Here is a 22471-nt window from a genome sequence, read left to right on the forward strand (position 1 = left end):
ATCATAAAGTGGCTTTTCTCGCTGGGCTCGGCAGACCCGGGTCGGGCCTGCTTTTTTTGTTCCTTTTGCTCTGTATCTCTGTTCATAGACAAGATACAGTATTCCAAATAATACCGTTTTGCAGTACTCGTGAAACTCAATCATATCTAATTTTGTTGGTTTGAAAATATCGATTCTGAAAGAAATTATGACAGAAAGTATGCCAGCGAAGGCCCGGAAAAGGCCCGGATTACAAGTAAGATTTTCTCAACTTCTAAAACATTTCAGAACATGAAATTGTGTTTTGATTAAAATGGAATTGTTTATTTCAAACATTTTGTCAAACAATTTTTCTCCAAACTTATAAATTTTTCCCCGGTATAGTCAATTATTAGAAAAAATTATAATGTTAGAAATATATCATTTCATTAACTTCTGAATATAACACAACCTATTTCATGTCGGCAACGTCCTAGAAATTGAAAAAGTTGTTAAAAGTCGCTGTTTTATACTGAACTGATATTATTCGGCTGAAACTAGCGAATTCCAAACATTTTTAGAAGTGTCTGGATAAGCTATTTTTAACCTAAATATACTGAAAATTACAGAGAAATCTGGGTTTACAAGGTGTTGTTCCCTTGTAAAAATGATGAACTAAATGCCTCGAAATTCACCAAAAAACTATTTTAAGTTTGCCCGGCTGGAGCGATCCCTTACAAAATGCCACAAGTTTTGTTATGTGACCCGACTATTGTTAATATCTGCCCGTACGACTACAAGGTTTGAGTTTCTCTTATTTTCCTACTTTTTTATTACCTTTTTTATGAACAATACTCTCTGAATACATCTGTTCTTTGAAAACTTAGTGATGTGTTCTGTTGTTAGTCAAAAAATAACGCGGAACCTAATAATACAATTATTTTCTTTTGCAGTGCGTCGAAGCAGCTAATGGTCATCAACTTCCAGCCGACGGACGATCTCTTTGTTGTAAAACCAGCACGCTCTACTCGTTTGCATCTGTTTTTGGAGAAGCTAAAATAAGCCCTCGTATTGTGCCAAATCCCCCTCTTTCAGCCATCGAATATGTGTGTTTCTGTCTTTTTTTATTTACAAAAAACAAGGCAAGAAAAAACTAGACATTTTCAGGTCACTCTGAACGTTCACACTTCCGCCAAAGAGCACTCGCCGGAAATTAGGATTGGTGATCATTTCGTGCTGACTCCCTACAAACTCTACGAACCGGCGTATTTGAAAAAGATCAAACTGTTTTCGGACTTTGGCCACGGCTCATTTGTGCATGTCATCCTTTTTGGTAAACTCATTTTGAACATGTTCCGTGTGGATGGATGCGTTCACGCGGAAACTGGCCACTGATCTAGTTATGAAGACAGGATTTCGTTTTTTGTGTTTCTTGTTTATCAATTTTTTTTGCGGTTTGAAAAGGCAAAAAAGTTGAAACGAAATTTTAGATCCCATGTCAACAACTGAAACGATGCAATTCTACTACGATCGTCCCACTTCTAATGGGAAAACGATAAGTTTAGATGAACCAATTCCAGATGGAGGTTTTTCAGCTCCTTATACAAACCAATAGAACATGCACTTTTTCAGGATTCATCTCGAAGAGAATATTCAATGCGGCTCCAATTACACAAATAGAAAACCCCTCTCGTCCGGGACCGATTAAAGAATGTGAGAACTTTTAGAAGCCGGGCGTGCTATAAAAAACTTTTCAGACCGCAAATTATGGATTGTTCTTATTTTCAAAACTACTAATCCCTTTGGTCGAGTTTACATTCTTTCGACTAAAGATTTGCACAGCAAGTATCGTTCGGTGACTGATTTCTTGAAATCAGATACTGGGAACATGCTAGGAACTCCTGTAGCTGGAACTTATTTCTATGTAAGTTTTGGAGAGAGGAATATTTTCATTTTTCAAATTTTCAGCTTACAACCGACTGATTAAACCATTCTGAACACTTTCGTATTTCATGTTGAAAACTTTTTTTATACTACGTGTTATTTTAAAAATATCCTGTAAAGAATAAATGTATTGTAAAAAAGCACTCTGATCATTCGCATTCTATAATTACCCATCAGGAAATTAGCCTGGGAACTTTCCGTGAATAAAATATAACAAGAGAGACTCAAAGTTTCAAAGTTGATTCTCCCTGTTTTCACTAAATTTTCGTTCCTTCTCGTTCTGCTTTTTGCATTTTCAAGATTTTGAAGTGGTCTTCAAAATCTCGGTTACGCATTATTGGGTAACTCAATGAGCCAGATCAAGATTTTGGAATAAGACAGACTTGCGAAGAGCGATTTGTGTTTTGAATATTTCAATTTTTGAAAATGATTCTCAAATTATCTAATCGCTCACTCATACCGCCAACTTTGAGCTGAATTATTTCGATTACTGTGAACGGTATAAAAAATTGTCAACTGACGGAATATTGGTGATATTATGATACATAATTCATCAGTTGACAAAATTTTGACATCTTTCACAGAAATCGAGATTTTTGAGCTCCAAGTTGACGCTTTGGGTAAGCTCCTATTAGAAAAAATACAATATAGTGTGATTTTCGTTTTGATCGATATTTTTTCTTAGCATATGCTTTGTATTAAAATTTTCACAACAACTCTAGATTGAAGCCATCCCGAAAAGAATGAGTTCTTGTGTACAACGTCCCATGTTATTTTTTCGTGCATCTTTTCTCGTCACCATCATTTGATAACATATTGAAATTTGTTGTCGCCCGTAGAAAATAAATGAAAGATGTTCCCAGCGCCTTCAAAAAATTTTCATGGATTTCTGTCGGAGTCTGTTGCGTGAAAACCAGAGCAAAGAAAAAACTTTTGGGACGTTTGATATGTGTCCGTCCATCTTTTCCGTTTCGAGTACACACTTGCACATGTTGCGACTGATGAAAAAGTGAAAAAAGCTAGTGTCACACATGGAAAGTATGCTCGTATATATTTGTGTAGATGTGTGTCCTGAAGGAATAAAAAGTTTTTTTTTCCTTCGACGCTTCATTTTTGAAAGAACAAAAAATGAAATAGCAGCGTAGAAAGAGAGAGAGAGTCTCAAGTCTCTTCGAACGGCGTGTGCAACTCACGCACACCCAAAAATATGAAATATAACATTCGCACCAACCAAAAGCGCGAATATCAATGAATCTCGGGGGAACGATACGGCTCGCCTGCCGTTTCGTGTTGCTCTTCTTGTCATTGCGATAAACTGGCAGGGTCCGCTGGTCCACCATTTGACTACACTCCTTCGGAAAACCTCCCAGTTCTATGAGTGAAACATCCTTGGATAAGATGCGTGTATGTGTTGGTCCGCTTCCTTTTCTTTTTCTTCTTCTGCTTTTGCTATCTTCGAAGCCCCGCCCCGGACGGACGGCCGATGTGGCGCATCGCCAAATGTGTCATTTTAGTTGTCTTCACGAACCAGAGGGCCCCCACGACGGACGGGCGGCCACGCCCACCTCAACCAGAATATCCTTCCTTCTCCCATCCAGCCCTTTCGGACGCGCTGATGCGCTGAACAAAAAAGACGAAGGAGCAGAACGACGACGAAAGCGACGGAGGAGGCGGCATCAAACGAACTGAAGCGGCTGCTCCTACCACCACGACCACCTTCCACGCCAGGAAGGACGCCGTTTTCATGAAGAAGACGGTTAGCATACTTTTTATTCTGGTCACAGTGTTTCTCAAAGTGCAATGCAATGGTGTTCATAACGATGAGGCGGCGGATGTGCTGAATCATTCCAATATCGACGATTCCAACAATTCCTCAGACCCAAATCGGAATGCAGGTGGTGAGTCTTTTTGGAAACCCCTTTTTTGAGTTTTTTATAGTTGATAGTGCTTCGAAACTACTTCTGAAGCAGATAGAAAATTAGCCTGGTCCAGACATTTTCAAAATTCTTCCTCGTGTTAGATACCCTCTTGAAACATTTTCAATCTTCAGCCTCTTTTCCGAATGTTTGCTCAAACAAAAAATACTGCAAATTATTAGTTTTTTTCAGTTTTTTCACCCTCCTGACATCACTTCGAATGTAAACTTCTTTTTATGCAAAATTTATTTGAATACAAAACTCAAGGCCCAAATCGGGTGGCCTCCCGAGCTTCCTGAACAAGGGAAAATACAACTTTTTTGTGGTGAATTCACGCAAATCAACAAATCTACATTTACATCCAAATCCGCCCCATCCTTTTCTTTGTGATACATGCAGAAAAGCGTCAGCTGTTTGATTCAGTGATCTGGGAAGCAAAAAACCGACTACAACTTTAAAGAAAAACTGACTACGTCTTGATAAATTGCCCCAGAAAATTACCTTTGTTTCCAGAAGAAGCCTTTTTTTTAAATTACTCAAACACAAAAAAGTCTGTCGCATTCTAAACCCGGAAACAATTTGTGCTTTGTTGTAGATTCTAGGACTCTTAAAAATAGACATGCGAACAATGAAAGAGTTTAGCACCTTTAAACATCTTTTTTTCTTTATGCTAGAGTTTCTTTTTATTCCAAAGTACATAACACAATGTCATTTACACTAGCTAATAAACGAGACCAGATGTCTCTTTAGAACAACCATTCCCATCTTGAATGTCATCATTTGAATATATCCCATCCGAGTTTTATGGGAAATCTCTTTCTTCTCAATGGAACAGAAAATAAAGCGAGAAGAAGGTTAAACTATAAAGCCAAAGCTTTCTTTTTCGGGACGCTTTTCCCTTTTCTCACCATAATTTTGGTTTTTTTAATAGGCCGCTCTCTTCTAAACTTGAGAAGAGTGCAGAACGAGGCACTTTGGGAATTCTCAGAAAAAAAGGGCTGCATTGAAATTGATTAGAAAATGTTTAGCTTCCGTCCATGCCCTTCAGATAATATAATTACTATAAAAGCTTGGCTCTTTTTCCTCTTTTTTATTTTCATATATCGTTTTCCTAGGGAAGAAAGAAAAGGAGTCTGCATTTAAATTGAAGCATGAGAAGGTGGAGACTCATTAAAAAGTCAAGTGGTGAGAGCAGGCGAGAAAAAATAAAAAGAAATTTGAAATTGGAAACACCAAAAGCAAATAAAGAAAATTCAAAAACACGACAAAAGTTTTCAGAGCAAGGCGACACCATGGGAGAGGACGAAGATCGGCTGGTCATAGATCTCTTTCGAGAGTACAACTTCTTGATTAGGCCTGTTAGGAATGTGAGCAGCCCTCCTGTGGTAGTGGACTTTGGAGTGGCCATGATCCTCTTGATCAATGTAGACGAGAAGAATCAGATTCTACAAACCAACGTCTGGTTGACAATGAAGTGGAATGATTTTCAGCTAGCTTGGAATCCAGCAGAATATGGTTAGAAATGACCGTCTCGGAAGTACACTCTCATCTGTTTCAGGCAATATCTCCAACCTTCACGTACCATCTGACAGAGTATGGCTTCCAGACATAGTATTGTTCAACAAGTGAGTCACCTGTAATATTTTATTCTGAAAATATCCTTCCCATTTTTACAAAGATTCAAGATCTGTGTAGACCTTAGACCCTGAATGTTTTCAAAAATTTCATTTTGTGTCTCCAGCGTAGTAATGTGGAAAACACAAATCAAATCGTCTCGATTTGCTCCTTGTTTCCGCAGTTTTGAGCCGACAAGTGATGATGAGCCAACGAGACTGACATTCCTTTTATTTTCTCTTTTATTCTTTTTATCAAATTTGTCGATTTGGATTTTTCTCTTGCGAAGACCTAACGCGAGAGTTTTAAAATTTGTAAACTGGGGCTGTAGCACAAACAGCAAGTAAAAAACTTTTATCTTTTTCAAAATCTGGTCAACTAGGGTCTCTGAACTTCAACAAAAAAAGATGAAAAGACAACGTTGCGACGCAATTAAGGGTGACGATTGATGCTCCAAACATACACGAGAGACTTGTCTTCCATGAAAAATATAAAAATGGGTACAAAAAAAAGAAATAAGATCCTCCGGAAAGAAAGAAATAATAGCTCATTGTTACATTTCAACTCATCCCCTGTTTTGTTTTCTTAACTAAAAAAGTGAGAAGCTAAAAAGATTCCCACACACCATGAAAAATAACTAGTTTTTGGCAATAGATACTCGCCTTAGACCCTATTGATGAAAAATGACCTGAAGTCGTTTTTTTTTATGTTTGGGTGGCCATCACTTGCTTTATTTTCAGCCGCCCATTTCTAAAAGCGAGAGAGGTTGTGAGGAAAGAGAGTAAAAGTGTAAAATAGGATTATATTCTAGACAGAAGATAATTAAATCGGCATACTTGATACTTTTGACGAGAGCTTGAAATATTGCTGCTCTTCATGGGATCTTCCTTGAAGATGTCCCACAACAAGCAAATGAAATAGTGGGGAAAACAAAAACAGAAAGAGATAAATAATAGCCAAAGATTAATTGAATTGACACAATACATTTCTCAATTGAGAACACCATCAAAGTTGCTATGCCTAACATACAAATTTAGACTCGCCTTCTATTCTAATTTTCAGGTTATCTAATTTCAAACAAGTCCTTGAAAAATTAGGTTTAAGACAATACGCATACACTTCTTGTTTTTTAACTGTCCCAGACACCTTTCTTTCCGAGAACCTCGTTTTCCCTAGCCAAAAAGTGAATTTTGTTGACATTGTTTTTCTAGGAACACCATATCCTCTTTTGCATACTAATATTGGGAATTTGCAGCGCCGACGGAAACTATGAAGTCTCTTTCAAGTCCAATGTTTTTGTGGACCACCATGGGGATGTCACGTGGGTTCCACCTGCAATGTTTAAGAGCAGTTGTCGCATTGACGTGGAGTGGTGAGTATTTATTTTCTAAAAATCAACTCATTATCATTCCGCCTACCCTTGCGAAAAACGTCATTTTCAAATTATTCAGGTTTCCATTCGATGAACAATGCTGCACTTTGGTGTTTGGGTCATGGACCTATAATTCCGAAGAAGTCAGGTTACATTGGTACAATAACATTCAAGCTGTACAATTGCACGATTACTCATACTCTGGCATCTGGGATGTTATTGGTAACTATTAAAAGAGTCTCTTTTTGATAATTTTAGCAAAATTACAGATGTACCTGGACAACTAGTGCATAAACCAGATTTAAAAGAGAACAAAATGGTTTTCAACGTGGTGATACGGCGGAAAACGTTATTCTACACCGTCATCCTTATCATCCCAACTGTCCTCATGGCATTTTTGTCCGTTATGGCATTTTATCTTCCAGTGGATTCTGGAGAAAAAGTCTCACTGACCATTTCTCTACTTCTCGCTCTTGTTGTGTTCTTGCTGTTGGTTTCGAAAGTAAGGAATTTAAACCCTGCAAACTTCAAGAGGTTCGTAATTTTGCAGATCTTGCCACCTACTTCAAATATTCCACTTATGGGAAAATACCTCTTACTTGCATTTGTACTCAACATTGTTGCAGTTGTGGTAAGAGATCAGATATCAATCACGCGGCATGAAATTTTGAATTTTGTCTTTTTTCAGGGAACAGTGGTAATTGTGAACATTTACTTTCGAAGTGCACTTTCTCACAAAATGCCCACATGGGTCAAAAAAGTGTTTCTAGAGTTTCTACCTCATTTGCTGGTTATGAAACGGCCAGAAAGGATACCAATATTCAATGGGTACTTTGTTGAGGAGTATTGTGCATCTGAGATTTTTGATGCGAGTGAGTACTCCAACAATTAATTTAAAAAGTCATTTTCAATTTTTTTAAGGTCTGGTGATGCCGTCAATGACAGCAACAATGCTTCCGTTCTTGCAAGTGACATCGAATCTGAACAAAGAAGCCAGTTCCGCGAGCTCCGGACAATCTTCCGAGCATCATGAGAATTGCTCAAAATGGAAGAAACGATTATCAATAAGAATGTCGCGGCGGAGAGCTCCTAGAGTAATATTTTCATTGTTACTGTAGTAAACTCTAAGAAAATGTGTTTCAGGCAAGATTGGATGATGATGGTGAAGACATTGTGGACGACTCCAATGGAAACCACGTGGATTCATTGCAAGAAAAAATCAGCAAAGAAATGAAAACGACAGTAGAAGCCATTGCATACATTGCGGAGCATATGAAACGAGAAATGAGTTTGAAAAAAGTAAACTTTTCAATTTTCGATTGTTTTTTAAATTAGTGATTTCTCAGATGCGAGACGATTGGAAGTATGTGGCAATGGTATTGGATAGGCTGATCTTGCTGATTTTCTTTGGGGTGACACTAGGAGGAACATTAGGAATAATATGTTCAGGTAACTTATAAGACTTTAAATTTTTAAAACATGTTCTATAATTTCAGCACCTCACGTATTTGACTTTGTTGACCAGGAGGCTATCATCAACAAGCTGAATGCAAGATATCTACCTTCAGATATGTACTCATAGACGTTTATATTTTTGCAAAATCTTTAGGCCAACACTATTAATAATGACCTTCTGTTTTCTTTTTCTTTTGGGTAGATGTTAAATGTTTTATTCTGGTTACCATTTGTACTGGTTTGATGTTCAACTTTTCATTTCATTTCCTGAAACTTGCTCTTTCTGACCCCTTTTCTTTCAACCAAATAAACTCATCTATGTAATTCAATTTCCCGCCCGTGTCAAGTGCAAATTGAAAAACCGACGACACCACTTCAAAATCACTTGCCTTGTCTGCTACCGACACTAAACGATTTGTGAATCCCCATAAGGACTCCCGGATTCTGTTTTCTTCCCAGGGTGGTGCTTCAATTCAGTCAGCGGACGAGAGCAGTATCCTAATGAAATGTAAACACACAATTTTGGCAGTTGTTGGTGCTAGTCTCCACTAACTCATATCTTTTATTCATTTAAAAAGCGAAGAAAATGTGTTGGTGGTTTCGTTTCTCTATAACGATTATTTTAGTACCAGGTAATGTTATCTTTTTGTTTTGAACTTCAAGATATTTGAATTTCAGTCATACTCACATATCCGAATTCTGCCGAAGAACGTCTTTTGTCATATATTTTTGATGGGTACAATTCACTTATTAGACCAGTTCTGAATGCATCATCACCTCCAATAGAGGTAGAATCAGCATAATTTTTTAGTTCAAAAAAAAATTATTTCCAGGTATTTTTTAGTTTAGCATTTGTCTTGCTCATCAATGTGGATGAGAAAAACCAAATTATGCAAACTAACGTTTGGCCTACAATGAAATGGAACGACTATCAAATGCAATGGGATCCTAGAGAATTTGATGGAATCAAAACTATCCGTGTTCCACCAGATAAAGTTTGGCTTCCAGACATTGTCTTGTTCAACAAGTGAGACCTCCCCTCCCTTTCAAAATATCAGCAATCATCTCATTTTCAGCGCTGACGGTAACTATCTAGTCTCTTTCTATTCCAATGTAGTCGTTGAGCATACTGGTGACATGCTTTGGGTTCCGCCGGCAGTTTATAAAAGCAGCTGTCTGATTGATGTTGAATTTTTCCCGTTTGATGGTGAGAACAGATACGAAAAAATGGACTTGACAATGAATCGAAACTTGTCTATCACGACGGAAAATCTTTTCAGAGCAAGTGTGCTCACTCACTTTTGGCTCGTGGACTTTTCGAAAGGACGAGTTGCAGTTGTCCTATCTCTCCGGCAAACGACATGTTAGTCTAGTTTTGTGGTTGAGGGAAATATAAAGAAATTTCAAGTACTGAATTTTTGAATGGACCCATTTCGGGATTTTTCCAGGTGGAATTAAACGACTATTTACCATCGGGAGTTTGGGATTTAATGGATGCTCCAGGACTGTTGATAGATGAAAGATCCAAAATTTCATATCAAATCAAGATAAGGAGAAAGGCTCTATTCTACACCGTAATTCTGATCATGCCAACTGTTTTAATGGCTTTTTTGTCCATGATGGTGTTCTATCTTCCTGCAGAGTCCAGTGAGAAAATTACTCTGGCAATCAGTATTTTGTTGGCTTTAGTGGTTTTCTTGCTTGTTGTGTCAAAGGTATCTAGTCATACGATTCGTGAGATTTCTACTTTTTCAAATTTAGATCCTACCACCAACAAGCTCAACAATTCCACTAATGGCCAAATATCTCCTGATGACATTCATAATGAATATGATCACTATAATGGTAAGTTCTCGGGTAAAAAATTTGAAAAAAATTGGGCTTTTGTCGGTCCTCAGATCATTATGGTCCTTAGAATTTTCGGATGGGTTTGAATCGGTCTTTAATTTTTTTTTCTTGAATAATTTTCTGGTTCTCCATTTTTTCATTTCCTCTAATCTTTTGTTCCTTAATTTTTCAGTTCCTAAATTTCTAGATTCTTGGTTTTTCAATCATCTGGTCTTAGAAAAAAAAAATATGAAGAACCTAAAATGCTAACAAACTAATAAAATCTAAATGCTAATACCTCTCAAATCATAAATTCTTAAGTCCATGAATTCTAAGGACCGAGAAAAACAAAGGAAAATGGAGAATAATGGACCAGAATAATTCAATATTTACGTATTCTATGATTCAGGTGTCCGTTATAATCATTAATGTTTACTTCCGTGGTCCCGCCACACACATCATGCCGTCATGGGTCAAAACTGTTTTTCTAAAGGTAATTTTGCCTTTCATCAATTGAACCAATTCTTGTTATAGTGTCTTCCTGTCCTTTTTGTGATGCGACGACCGGAGAGCACTGAAAAGGAATTAGCCAAGATGAAACGAGAGAAACGTGAGAGGAGAAGCATGAAATCCGCACTGAAGACATTCTTTAAGAGGGCTGAGGCGAAACAAGTGAGTTTTGTGCCGATATTTTAGTTCATCATTGTTTTTTTTTCAGATTGATGACCAATCAAAGCAAGCGTTGATTAATAAAGATGTAAGTCTAGGTAGATTGATTACTTTCGATGTAATACTGTTTTCCAGAGAACCGGCTCTTCCGAAGAGAAACTTTCATCTGACGCGAAGAAAGCCATCGAGGCTATCGAATACATCACCACTCACCTTACACACGACAACGCCTTTAAACGGGTCAGTGTCAAGATAAAAAAGATCATAGAACATGAAAAAAGGCGATTGAAAAACATATCATCTTCTTGCCCTCTTTTATTCACCGAACTCTTTCCAGCAACGTGAAGAATGGAAGTTTGTCTCTGTGGTGATTGATCGATTACTTCTCTATCTTTTTTTCGGAGGTGATTGAATTTTGATCTTGACTTATCAACCATTTTGTTTCAGTTACCACAGGTGGAACTATGGGGATATTGTTATCGGCGCCCAATGTATTCGAACATGTCAACCAAACAGCGGTTATTGAAAGGTTGAAGCAACAAGCCGCAGAAGAAATGTTGAATTCTTGAACATCTTTTGACCGTTTTTTTTCTATTCTTCGAAAATAAAGAGACAGTTTTCTTTCATTCTTTCTTTCCCTGTTGTGTCCTGATTTGTTCAATTGATCAAATGAAATCGGCCGAAGCCCTTTCGAAAGAAAAAGTCACCAAGATTATGACGTGATCTATTTTGTGTATCACTGTCATTGGCCTGTTTTAACAATTATGTACTTCCTTCGTTTCGATAGTCTTTCTTTCTTATATAATTTCGTTATCGTCAATTTTTTTCTCGATTCGAGAGATGTCAGAAACACGTTGATATGCCGAATAACCGATTTTGGTTGTTGTTCCTTGTTGATAATTATTAGTATAAAAACGGTGAATGACAGTGTTCTTATTCCTTGCTGTTCAATTTTTCTATTATTTTTTTTTCAAAGTTTGCATTGATTTCCAGATGACACCTTTTCTGTTGTTTCTCATTGCATTAACTGGTGTGGTGGAGGGGCAGGGATGGCGACCATGGGATCGGTTCAACCATGTTAGCAACTTTGGAACCTGGGGAGGTGGTGGATGGGACAATAGAAACCGAAACCCGTCTCCAGAACCCAGAAATATCCCTCCACCGGTCCCACCACCAGGTTTCCATGGTGGTCCTCGGTTTGGAGGTAATATAATTAAAATAACGGAAATCATCGATATTGATAAGAAGGCTGGAGATATTTTGTCGGATTTCAAGGTGAGCTGAAACTAAACATGTTATTTCGTAGTGTATGTTTTGTTTAGGACTTCCACAAGAAACATAAAAAGCTGGGACGTAAAGAATGGCATAAAAATGTTAAACAATTCTGTCACAGATTCCCAGGACATCCAAATTGCAGGTATTTCTTTTTTCAAAACGGCCGAAATAACAGTTTGTGACATTGTGATATCAATTTGTGATTTGTGAGAATCTTTGAATTCAAGACTGTGATTTCTTTCAGACGAGGAAAAATCCCAGATCAAAAGGAACTTGAAGAAATGATTGGGCAGTTCAATAAAGGAGGAATTGGTAGATTCTTGAAACGAGTTCCAAAGTGAGTTTAGTAAATCTCTCATCGGTTTTTCAAAATTATAATTTTAGAGTTTACATTGAAGACCCACTGGCTCGAGTTGACCCAAAACTGAAGGAACTTCTTGAAAACACAAGTCGCGGTTTTGGACATTTGAATGCAGAAAACGTGAATAAATTAAGAGTGAGTTTTATTACATATATTTTATTTATTAGACGGTGCTTGTTCAGGACATCTGTAAAAGAAGAAAGTGTAGAGAGCAACCAGAATCTGCTAAGAAGACAAGAGAGTATTTTACACAAAAGGTAATCATGGAAAATCAATTATAATCAAATTCACAAAATTTTTCAGCTAGCCGATTTCGAAACCAAGATTGCTGGAAGAGATAAAACTGATTCTGTCCAACTCAGATTTGATAGAACCCTCCAGATTAAGGAAGCTCTTCTGGAAAAAGGAAATTTGACAGCAGACATTGCGCCTGTAGATAACGGAGTTTATGACTTGGACACTATGTTGACTGAAGAGCAAGCCAATATTCTGCTCAATGAGTTGAACAAGGCAGGAGTTGGAAGTGATGAGATCCCATTGCCAGAAGCAGATGATGATAGTGATGATGACAATGATGCTTCGAACTCTACAGATTCGGCTACAGCTGCTCCTGGAGCACCTGCTCGGCATAGGAAGTAAGAATTGACATACTGAGGTTTGAGATTATATGGTTGTGTTTCAGGTCGGCATTATATTTTGAAGGAAACCTGATCAAAAAGTGGGATCCTAGCTCTCCGATCAGATATGTACTTGATAGCTCTCTAGGTCAGTCTCTGAGTACAACTTCCTGAATTAGGGACCATATCGCCAATATTTAATTTTCAGAAAACCTCGACAAGAATGATGTGCGTGCAGCAATATACGAAATCGAGAAAAATACGTGTATTCGATTTAAAGAACTTGCCTCACCCCCAACCGGATCTCATATTGTCTATTATAAAGTAGACAGCCCGACTTTGTAGGTCCTTACTTTTATTTAATCATTTGACTGTCAGTTTTCAGCTGTGGTTTGTCATACGTGGGACGTACCGACCCAGCCAACCCAATTTATTTAAGTTTTGGATGTGAAAATGTGAGCTGCCGATTTTTTACAAAAAAGTTTCAACTATATGGTTCTAGAACAAGGGAGTTGCTATTCATGAAACTATGCATGCCCTCGGAGTTGCTCATCAACACCTTCGAAATGATCGTGATCAGTTTATCACTATCAATTGGAGCAATATCGATCCACAGCAGTATGATGCGTTTGTAGTGGTAGATTCGAAACTCTACACGTCGTAAGCTCCAAAAAAGCAATGAAAATATTTCAATTCATTCTCTAGATATGGAGTCAAATATGCCTATGACAGTATCATGCACTACAACGGTTACACTGCTGCTCAAAACATTGCCATTCCTACCATGAATCCGAAAACCAACTCTGCTACTAATCTCCAAATCCTTGGGCAGCGTCAAAAAATGGGAGCAACGGATATTGAGTTACTCAAGAAAATGTACTGCCAACCAAACTGCGAGGATAAAAATGTATACTGTGGAGCGTGGGCTCTCAAGGACTTGTGCAAAAACCCGGGACATGACCAGTATATGGCCGCCAACTGCAGAAAGAGTTGCAATTTGTGCGCTCTTGGTGGATAATATTTTAAGTAAAAATAATAATCATTTAAATAAAGATTTTCATTTCTCTACATATATCCATTATTAATTCTAGGAGTGTGAGCAATGGATTGGAGCCATGGTGCGTCCATTTTTAGTGTGCGATGAAATCAAAACCAGGAATGTCCTGAAAAATCGCTTTCGTCAGTTTCAATAGGTGATTTGAATAGGTTACCTTCCAATAATCAATGATTTCACATTCCACAAGGCAGTAAATCGTCTGAAACTATTATCGGTATAAATCTGGGTGTTTGGGTTCGGTTACCAAGTAAGCAATAAAAAAGAGATATAAAATTGTGACCGGTGCCATGATAACAAAAATGTACCACTGGGTACCCAAGTACTGTTCAATGGTTTGGACGATGAAGTATATGTTAACTCCAATCGTGACTACACCGCAAATGATAGAAAAGTATTGAGTTCCTCTGAAATTGTGAAATCATCTGACTTTTAGACTTTTATTAAAGTTACTTGGAATTCCTAAAATTGTGCATAATCCTTTCACTTGATGTGAAAGTGATCATTGGGATGAGAGCAAATGGAAGTTGCACCATTTGGACACAATTCAAAAAGTCGTTCATTCCTAAAAACTATAATCCAGCAAGCTCAAATCCCTGGGTGAATGTACCTGTCAAGTTTTTGATTCCGTTTGCTTTGATGCAGAGGATCAGAGTTGGTGTGATAGCAATCGACCGAGTGATAAGAACTCTCTTCCATTTTGGCCATTGGATCTTGACAAATCCTTCCATAACAAATTGCCCTGTATACGTCCCAGTCATGGTTGAAGATTGGCCGGCCGCAAACAATCCAATACCCCAGATAATCATAGCGACTAATCCAAATTGGCATCCTAAGTAAATTCCTCCCTAGAAAATATGTTTTCAAATCCTCCAAAACTTCGGGACTCTCACTTGAAAAAGATCGACTCCTGTGTTGTTTTGAAAAATGTTGGAATCCGGAATATCATTGTGCGTCCGGCACATCAAACTCTGATATGATTTTTGATTTTTGACGTTACTCATCAAATAATATTCTCACCACATCTTCATTTGTTTTTTGATAGAGTCCACGCGCAAAAACCGAGAGAACAAACAGATTTATAAAAAAACTGACGAACAGCGCAATCGCAGATTCAATTGAAAAATATTTGTTCGCCTCGGCAATTCGTTTCGGGTTGGTACGATCGATTTTTCGTGACTAAAAATTACCAAAAACACAATATGATGATTTTTTGATCACACTTACTTTCACTAAAGCTGAGTGCAAATAAAAATTGTGAGGCATTATCACGGCGCCAAAAATGGAAATTCCTGTTATGATCTCTTGTTGTCCACAACCACTGCACCACGGAATCACTGTCCCTTTCACAACTTCGACGAGATCTGGTTTCATCACAATAAACTGAAAGACTGAAAATATAGAAAAGCATACAATTGGAATCAAACTTCATAACCAAATGTGACAACCATTATAGAAATCAAGGCAACAAATAAAAACTCCAGTTTTCGAACACCATATCTGTCTATGAATAAAAATGTGAATGTATCCAGAATTGTAATGAGTACTCCGAAAAGTAGTGGTATCCTGAACGAACAAATTTAAAATCCCAAATAATTTTTAAAAATATGAATCACTGACTTTCCTTTTGACAAAAGATATATCGCGATTGCTGTTCCGATCACTTCTTGCATATCACTGCACACAATTGCAACCTCAATCATCAACCACAAAACAATTCTTGGAATCAAAGGGTAGTAGTCATGAGCAATCTGAAACTACCGTAATCTCCTCTCTACCAGTGTTTAAAACGCTCACCTCTGCCATATGCCTGTTACTCACTACTCCCAATCTAGCTGACATTCTCTGAAGTAGCATTCCAATTATATGGGAAACCAAAAGTACCCAAAGAAGCCGGTACTCAGCTTGAGCGCCAGCTTGCAGGTCACTTTCAATGTTTCCAGGATCCAAGTAAGCAATGCTCATCAAAAATCCGGGACCAGTGAATGCCCAGAGTTTCCTCCACGAAATCTAAGCATCCTGAACATTCAAATTGAGGAGCGAATTTGTAATAAAAAAATTACCTCATCATCATCTGGAATATCAACAGCGATATCATCATTAAACGTCTTCTCTTCCAATGCTGCTGCATTTTGAGCATATGACGGCTGTGTAAGATCCGGAATTTCAGAAATAGCTAAAATAGACATTCTGAAAAGTAAAAATTTAAAATGAAACTTCTCGATAAAATTGTGTTTTATCTTCTTGACAATGTCATTTTTATACAGTTCCTTTGTTTTTTTCATTTTTACCACAAAATATCAAAACAAGATCTTTTGAGCAAATACGATTTGACTGAGAGAATTCCTTCCTCTGCTTATCATGTTTGAAAAACAACACCGTTGTTATGATATAGGTGTTTATTTTGTTTCAGAATACGGTATTCTCAATAAGCATCCGCTTTCAAAAAAAGTGACCACAGCAGAAAACAAAATGCTTTCGTATTTTCAACTTCAGGCCAAAGGTGTTTAGCATGGCCTTTTGGGAACGTTTCAGAATGTCGAAAATTCAGAATTGCTGAACCTCGAAAAAAATTCAAAATATCACGATTTAAAAAAAATTAAAGTTTTGGAAAATTTCGGTTTCAAATATTTCGAAATTTCTGAATCCCATTCCTATCAGAAAATTTCTTTTAAAAATTTTCAAACAGATATCAAAAATTCAAAAAAACTGAAGGCTATTCCGCTCAAGATCCTCAAGGAAACTTTTTTCCGTGCGTCTTTGACATATCGTATTTCAAACAACTTTTCCGAAAAAAAATTCGGATCGGAATTCGACTCTGAAAATGCTTGAAATCTATTTTTTTGAATATCTATTTCTTTTCCGATTATCCCTTATTTCCGCTAATCAGTCGTATATAATAATAATTTATTAGAACGACTGAAATCAAATTTCGATTCGAAACAAGTGAATTGTGACACCGTATGGACAGACAGATGAAGTGAAATTGAGACAAGAAAAAAAGTACACTAGCATTATTATGCTAAATCAGTTTTGAAATCCCGGATTGTCATGAGCCGCGCCTTCTTCGACCGCTAACCACGGCGCGTCATTTTCGTAAGATTTGTTGAAGCTGAATCCTCGGATGGTTACAGTATCGGGGATGACTTCGCATGACACAAGACAATAGATAGCCTGAAAATGTTTGATTTATATGGCTTCACAAGGTTTTCATTAGAACAAACCAGATAAAGCACGAAGAGCACGTAGAAAACGGTGACTATTGCCAGAACCATTATCACATACCACTCGGTTCCCAATCTAGAGGATACGTAGTCAAAAATAAAGTACACGTTGATGGATAGAATTATTGCAGAGGTGGTAAGGGCAAAAATTTGGAACAACCTGCAAAAAATAGTTGTTTTTATAGCAGGTCTTTGATTGATGAGCTCACTTAGAACTTCTGAAGTCATGCATAATTTTGCGGCTTGAGGTGAATGTGATGATTGGGATGAGAGCGAAAGGGAGTTGAATCATTTGAACACAGTTCAAAAAGTCATTCATTCCTAAAAGTTATCTTATTTTAAGGATCACTGTCGTGTGCACTGTACCTGTCAAATTTTGCACTCCTTGAGAATAAAAGGTCAGGAAGAGGGTTGGAGTGATTGCTATTGCTCGCGTGATAAGGACTCTTTTCCATTTGGGCCATTCAATTCTCACAAATCCTTCCATCACAAACTGTCCAGTGTAGGTTCCTGTCATCGTTGATGATTGACCAGCTGCGAAGATTCCGATTCCCCAGATGAACATGGCAATGGCTCCAAATTGACAACCGAGATAGATTCCGCCCTGGAAATTTGAAAAATGGAGTTTGTCAATTATATTTTGAAACTCAATCATCTCAAGAGAGCTACTCACTTTATAAATATCGACTTCCACGGGATCTGTATTATTCGGGAATATATCGGCATCTGGAATGTCATGTCTCGCAATACACATCTCTCGCTGTAACCTGATTATCAGAAACCATAAATTGATTCGAAAACACATACCACATCAGCATTTGTTTTTTGATACAACCCATGAGCAAATACCGCCACCACAAACAAGTTGATGAAGAAACTTAAGAATAAGGCAATGGCGGATTCAAGAGTGAAGTACTTGTTGGCCTCGGCTACACGGCGACGGTCCTTACGGTCTACTCGACGAGACTGAAAATTATTTTTTAGGTGAGGTTCCACATAAAATGCTACCAACCTTAACCAGTGCCGAGTGAAGATACAAATTGTGTGGCATGATCACTGCTCCAACAACCGATATAGCCTGCATGAGCTCTTCTTTTCCACATCCGTCACACCATGGGACAACTATTCCGGATATCACATCTCCAATTGGTGGTTTCACCACTACGAACTGAAAATTTTCAAGTGAAAAATCATATCCTGCACTTTTTAATCACCTCATAGCCAAAGGAAACTGTCATTGTGAGAATCAAGATTCCAAAAATCAATTCCAGTTTTCGGACTCCATATCTGTCGATGAGCAAAAAGGTGAAAGTGTCCAAGATCGTTATGAAAACTCCCACATACAGTGGAACTCTGAATTTAATTTATACATCTCTGTTTTGGATAGTAAATTGAAATCAAACTCACAATCCTTTCGAGAGCAGAAAAATCGCAATAGCCGTTCCAATGACTTCTTGCATATCACTGCACACAATTGCAATCTCAATCATCAGCCACAAAACGATTCTTGGAAATTTCGGATAGAATTGGAAAGCCACTTCAGCCATGTGTTTTCCACTCACGACTCCAAGTCGTGCGGACATTCTTTGAAGCAACATTCCGATGATATGAGCTGATAGCAATACCCAGAGAAGTTTATACGCAGTTTTGGCACCGGATTGCAGGTCACTTTCAATGTTTCCAGGGTCCAGATAGGCAATGCTCATAAGAAATCCAGGTCCAGTGAATGCCCAAAGTTTTTTGAACGAGAACGCTTTTTCCTGAAATAGCAAAATAGTAAATTTTGTGGATGTGATTTTTCAATATTGCAATTACTGTGAAATTGAAAATCTCTGGCATCTGAGAATTCAAAATCCAATGTTTTTTGTTTCGATAAAGAGCTATTTTCGAAAAAAGTTTGGTTTTTCGATGAAAAACAGATTCTTTTTCAGAAAAATTTTCAGGCGCAAGTGTTTTTTTTTTCAATTCTACAGTACTCGCAAATTTTAATTTCTATATCATTTAGAACCAATTTACCAGATCATCCATTGGAATATCAACCTTTTCCTGGCTCTCCGCATCCTCTTCCAAAAGATCCTGTCCAACTTGTTCGTTTTCCGTCACTGCCCATGGTTCTGCCTCCGGTTCCACCGCGGCATCGTTATGAGACGATGCCATACAAAATTCACTGGCTGAAAATTAGTAATACAATCTTATTTCAAAGAATAAATTGTCTTGTTCAAAAAACAATATCAGTCACATTCGTCGTTTTGAAAACAAACGAAAAGCTGCTGGTCTTGATGATAAGAAATGGAAAAATAGAAAATCAAAGGAGAAAAGAATCAATTGTTTCTATGTTGGGGTTTGGCAGAAAAGGACAGTGTGAGAAGATGAGGATGCAAAATCAATACAGGAGAAATTCTTTCCTCTGGGAAAACGGACATTGTGAGAAGGAAACTTGTATTATTTGAATAAGGAATTCAACTTATTGTTAAGCAACTTATTGCTCACCTATTTGTCACAATCTTATGACTTTTTTGATTGTAGCTGTAAACAGCAAAAACCACACAATGAAAAAAAATGTGGGTTTTTTCTTTATGAAACATAAAATGACAAGGAATGGCGAACGCGCGCGCACACACCCCACAATAGAACACTGAACGTTTTGGCATTCTTACAGATGTGCAGATAGAAGGAAATAGTGCGTCGTACAGTGTTTTGTCTATGGAGGTTTAGAGAAAACCAGAAAATCTATAAGTAAAAATTTTATAGGGGTCTTTATAGATATTTTTAATTTTTATTACCTATCGTCCTATCCCCAATGGAAATCTTGCAAAAAAAACAAAACTATAAAAAACTATGCTACGTAAAATGTATTAGTATGATTTTAAACAAATTTTTAGAACAATGATTATCACAAAATAGAAATTTATTGACTAGGAGTTTTGCATAAAATGCGTAAGGACTTTTACAGAATGGCAAGTTTAAAGATCAAAAATACATAAAAATATTGTAAGAGAAAAAGAAGAGTTCAATTTAGACTTTTTTGGTATATAGTCGATGAATAAACAAATTAACTAAAACAAAAATGAAAATTCTCTACAAATCAGAAAATCAAAAAATTGAATGTTAGTCAAGAACCTCTAGTTTGATGCCTTTGGCAATGGAGAGTATCCAAAGTTCAGTCTAAGCTGTTCAAAGAAGATAAATGTGAGAACGGTATGTGGAGCGAGACGAGCCCACGCCGGAATAAATCCCTTGAAGAAACCCATTGGGCCGAGTTTGGCAGTGAACATGAAACAGTCAAGGATTCCCTGAAAAAAAACCCATTTTTGACGGAACGTTTGCAGCAAAGGGCGGCTTTTTATGAGACCAGTCTTTACCTTGAACTCTCCGGGGGCGGCATTCATCATTCGGGTCTTCATCACATCCAATGGTTGAGTCATGACAGTCGCAACACTTGCCTGAAAAAACTAATTCAGCTGAGTTGTTTACGCGTTGATTTTGGTGCTGATCTAGGTGTATTTTCGTGACACTGATGTGTAGAACAACAACAAATAAGTGCTGAGCTGTTTGTTGTTTGACTTTTTTTTTCAACTGTTCAGTTAACATACCGCACTGATGGAACTGGCGAAATGAGTCTGCAAGTTATCCTCAGCGACTCCAGAAGAAATGAGAGTCTGCTTGATTTGATCGTAAAACGAGAGTTGTCCGATGGTCATGAGGATAGCACGAGATGTAGCCATAGTGCAACCTGAAAATTGATTTTTTAGGACGCGAGTAAGTTTTCGTTGATTTAGGAGCTTGGATTGGTAGTCATTCGATCTAGAAAGACGTGAAGTAACCGCTCTCTGTCAACATTTGCCAAATTCATTTCGAGTTCTGGAAGTTGTATCAAAAGAAGCTTAACTGGCAAAGTATTTCATATTACGGTTAACATTTTGTCAGTTGACCACTTTTTATTGCTTTAACGATGAATTTTGAAAATGGGCTCAAATTGGACGATTATAGGGCGTTTTTATCAGATATTTTACGGTAAGCACTTTTTCACTTAGACACAACAGAAACCATTAGGCAACAAAATAGCGCTGGATTTTCGAGCCGGATTGAGAATTTAAAAGCTGATTTCATTTTTTTTTTAGAATTCGAAGAGTTAGGAAAGCTTTTGCTATTGCTTTCCTCCTATCAAGACGGGTATCTCCACATATTTTTCCACCTCCCAATAATATAAAGACTCACCATTGAACATTTTCATGAATCCCTCTTCTCTGGTGATTCTAACCAGTCCATCCAAGGCGTGCTTGTAGTTTCTACGCTCCGCTGGTGGCAGCTTGGAGTCGTTTTGCATTCTGACGTTCACCAAATCTCCTGGCGTACCGACCATTCCTCCGCACGCTCCAGCAAAACCGGCGAGCAAAGCTTTTTGGTAGAAAGGAAGAGGTTGATCTGAAAAATATAGATTACTGGTGGGCAGCCGGGAATAATTTTGTCCTATGTAAGATTTTCCGACTACGAAGCTATCAAATACTGCACAACCCCGTAGTAAATCTATATATTTCAGCTCAAGATTTGCGGCTCTCTACAAATTGAGCACTTTTCATTTTCGATTCTTGCAGTCATAAAACGCACCTTGAGGGAGCTGCTTCTTAACCGTCTCATAAATTCCAAATCGTGTCGTCGAGTAGGTGAGCTGACGAAGCACCGATGCGGATACTCCGTTGTAGAACGCAAAGAATCCGTCGTTCTTGTAGATTTTTAGAGACAGTTGTCCAATAGTGAGCTTTCCTTGTTGTTGGGTTTGAAGTTGAACCTGAAAATGTTATCGGGTTATGTTTAATTTCAATTTTTACCTAATACTTTCAAGAGATCAAGTGGGTGAGTACAAACAGCAGCCATCGCTCCGGCAACTCCTCCGAAATACCATCTTCCAAGCCGTTTCGTTTTGTCCTCGGTCATCTGAATCCTTTATTAATAGAATGTAAAATTATATATGTTTGATGGTAAAAAAAGAGGTAAATAAAATGGTAGACAACCAAAAACAGGAAACACAGAAAAATGGTAATAAATGAAGCACAACGAGAAATTTTTTTGCAACCAGTAGAGACAAAAGGAATCGTAAGATCAATTCGGTGTCGAGTTCTGTCGATGTAGAGGTTTGTTAAAGCAAAAATAAATAAATGAACTAATAAGTCAATGAGTATCCTAG

General features: G+C 37.6%; 7 protein-coding genes across 7 annotated transcripts in view; 4 read left to right on the forward strand and 3 right to left on the reverse strand.

Annotated features, from left to right (window-relative positions):
• Positions 1 to 2247, forward strand: part of CBG10870 — a gene marked incomplete at both ends in the record, with an annotated part of 3297 nt that extends 1050 nt beyond the window's left edge. The window contains 7 exons of the mRNA XM_002644879.1: positions 671 to 759; positions 912 to 1064; positions 1126 to 1315; positions 1449 to 1544; positions 1591 to 1671; positions 1716 to 1882; positions 2203 to 2247. Of these exons, the coding sequence (XP_002644925.1) occupies positions 671 to 759; positions 912 to 1064; positions 1126 to 1315; positions 1449 to 1544; positions 1591 to 1671; positions 1716 to 1882; positions 2203 to 2247 (821 nt within the window). The remainder of the gene's footprint in view (positions 1 to 670; positions 760 to 911; positions 1065 to 1125; positions 1316 to 1448; positions 1545 to 1590; positions 1672 to 1715; positions 1883 to 2202) is intronic.
• Positions 2248 to 3646: 1399 nt separating this feature from the next.
• Cbr-acr-2 lies at positions 3647 to 8386 on the forward strand (the record flags this gene model as incomplete). Its single annotated transcript, XM_002644880.1, has 12 exons — positions 3647 to 3800; positions 5097 to 5333; positions 5377 to 5443; positions 6688 to 6804; positions 6884 to 7026; positions 7074 to 7306; positions 7355 to 7435; positions 7493 to 7676; positions 7726 to 7898; positions 7948 to 8103; positions 8151 to 8253; positions 8301 to 8386. The coding sequence occupies 12 exons, from the start codon at positions 3647 to 3649 to the stop codon at positions 8384 to 8386; spliced, it is 1734 nt and encodes a 577-aa protein (XP_002644926.1).
• A 459-nt stretch (positions 8387 to 8845) lies between these two features.
• Cbr-acr-3 lies at positions 8846 to 11324 on the forward strand (the record flags this gene model as incomplete). Its single annotated transcript, XM_045239872.1, has 12 exons — positions 8846 to 8891; positions 8938 to 9047; positions 9093 to 9286; positions 9336 to 9466; positions 9540 to 9622; positions 9708 to 9974; positions 10021 to 10104; positions 10621 to 10758; positions 10805 to 10843; positions 10891 to 10995; positions 11093 to 11159; positions 11203 to 11324. The coding sequence occupies 12 exons, from the start codon at positions 8846 to 8848 to the stop codon at positions 11322 to 11324; spliced, it is 1386 nt and encodes a 461-aa protein (XP_045094390.1).
• Positions 11325 to 11748: 424 nt separating this feature from the next.
• On the forward strand, positions 11749 to 14026 carry Cbr-nas-11 (the record flags this gene model as incomplete). Its single annotated transcript, XM_002644882.1, has 11 exons — positions 11749 to 12030; positions 12078 to 12172; positions 12275 to 12367; positions 12415 to 12526; positions 12574 to 12648; positions 12695 to 13026; positions 13074 to 13156; positions 13217 to 13349; positions 13394 to 13463; positions 13511 to 13668; positions 13714 to 14026. The coding sequence occupies 11 exons, from the start codon at positions 11749 to 11751 to the stop codon at positions 14024 to 14026; spliced, it is 1746 nt and encodes a 581-aa protein (XP_002644928.1).
• A 112-nt stretch (positions 14027 to 14138) lies between these two features.
• Cbr-smf-2 lies at positions 14139 to 16251 on the reverse strand (the record flags this gene model as incomplete). Its single annotated transcript, XM_045239873.1, has 11 exons — positions 14139 to 14264; positions 14310 to 14469; positions 14516 to 14627; positions 14673 to 14910; positions 14956 to 15033; positions 15083 to 15241; positions 15290 to 15445; positions 15490 to 15628; positions 15683 to 15813; positions 15860 to 16072; positions 16126 to 16251. The coding sequence occupies 11 exons, from the start codon at positions 16249 to 16251 to the stop codon at positions 14139 to 14141; spliced, it is 1638 nt and encodes a 545-aa protein (XP_045094391.1).
• An 838-nt stretch (positions 16252 to 17089) lies between these two features.
• Cbr-smf-1 lies at positions 17090 to 19443 on the reverse strand (the record flags this gene model as incomplete). The annotated part of the gene is made up of 10 exons (XM_045239874.1): positions 17090 to 17236; positions 17287 to 17446; positions 17496 to 17607; positions 17653 to 17932; positions 17960 to 18046; positions 18094 to 18252; positions 18299 to 18454; positions 18501 to 18639; positions 18694 to 19046; positions 19303 to 19443. The coding sequence occupies 10 exons, from the start codon at positions 19441 to 19443 to the stop codon at positions 17090 to 17092; spliced, it is 1734 nt and encodes a 577-aa protein (XP_045094392.1).
• Positions 19444 to 20408: 965 nt separating this feature from the next.
• CBG10876 lies at positions 20409 to 22221 on the reverse strand (the record flags this gene model as incomplete). The annotated part of the gene is made up of 6 exons (XM_002644885.2): positions 20409 to 20579; positions 20649 to 20729; positions 20880 to 21019; positions 21505 to 21711; positions 21895 to 22075; positions 22123 to 22221. The coding sequence occupies 6 exons, from the start codon at positions 22219 to 22221 to the stop codon at positions 20409 to 20411; spliced, it is 879 nt and encodes a 292-aa protein (XP_002644931.2).
• Positions 22222 to 22471: the final 250 nt, after the last annotated feature.

The sequence above is a fragment of the Caenorhabditis briggsae genome (assembly GCF_000004555.2).
Source record: "Caenorhabditis briggsae complete genome, chrX, whole genome shotgun sequence".
NCBI lineage: Eukaryota > Metazoa > Nematoda > Chromadorea > Rhabditida > Rhabditidae > Caenorhabditis > Caenorhabditis briggsae.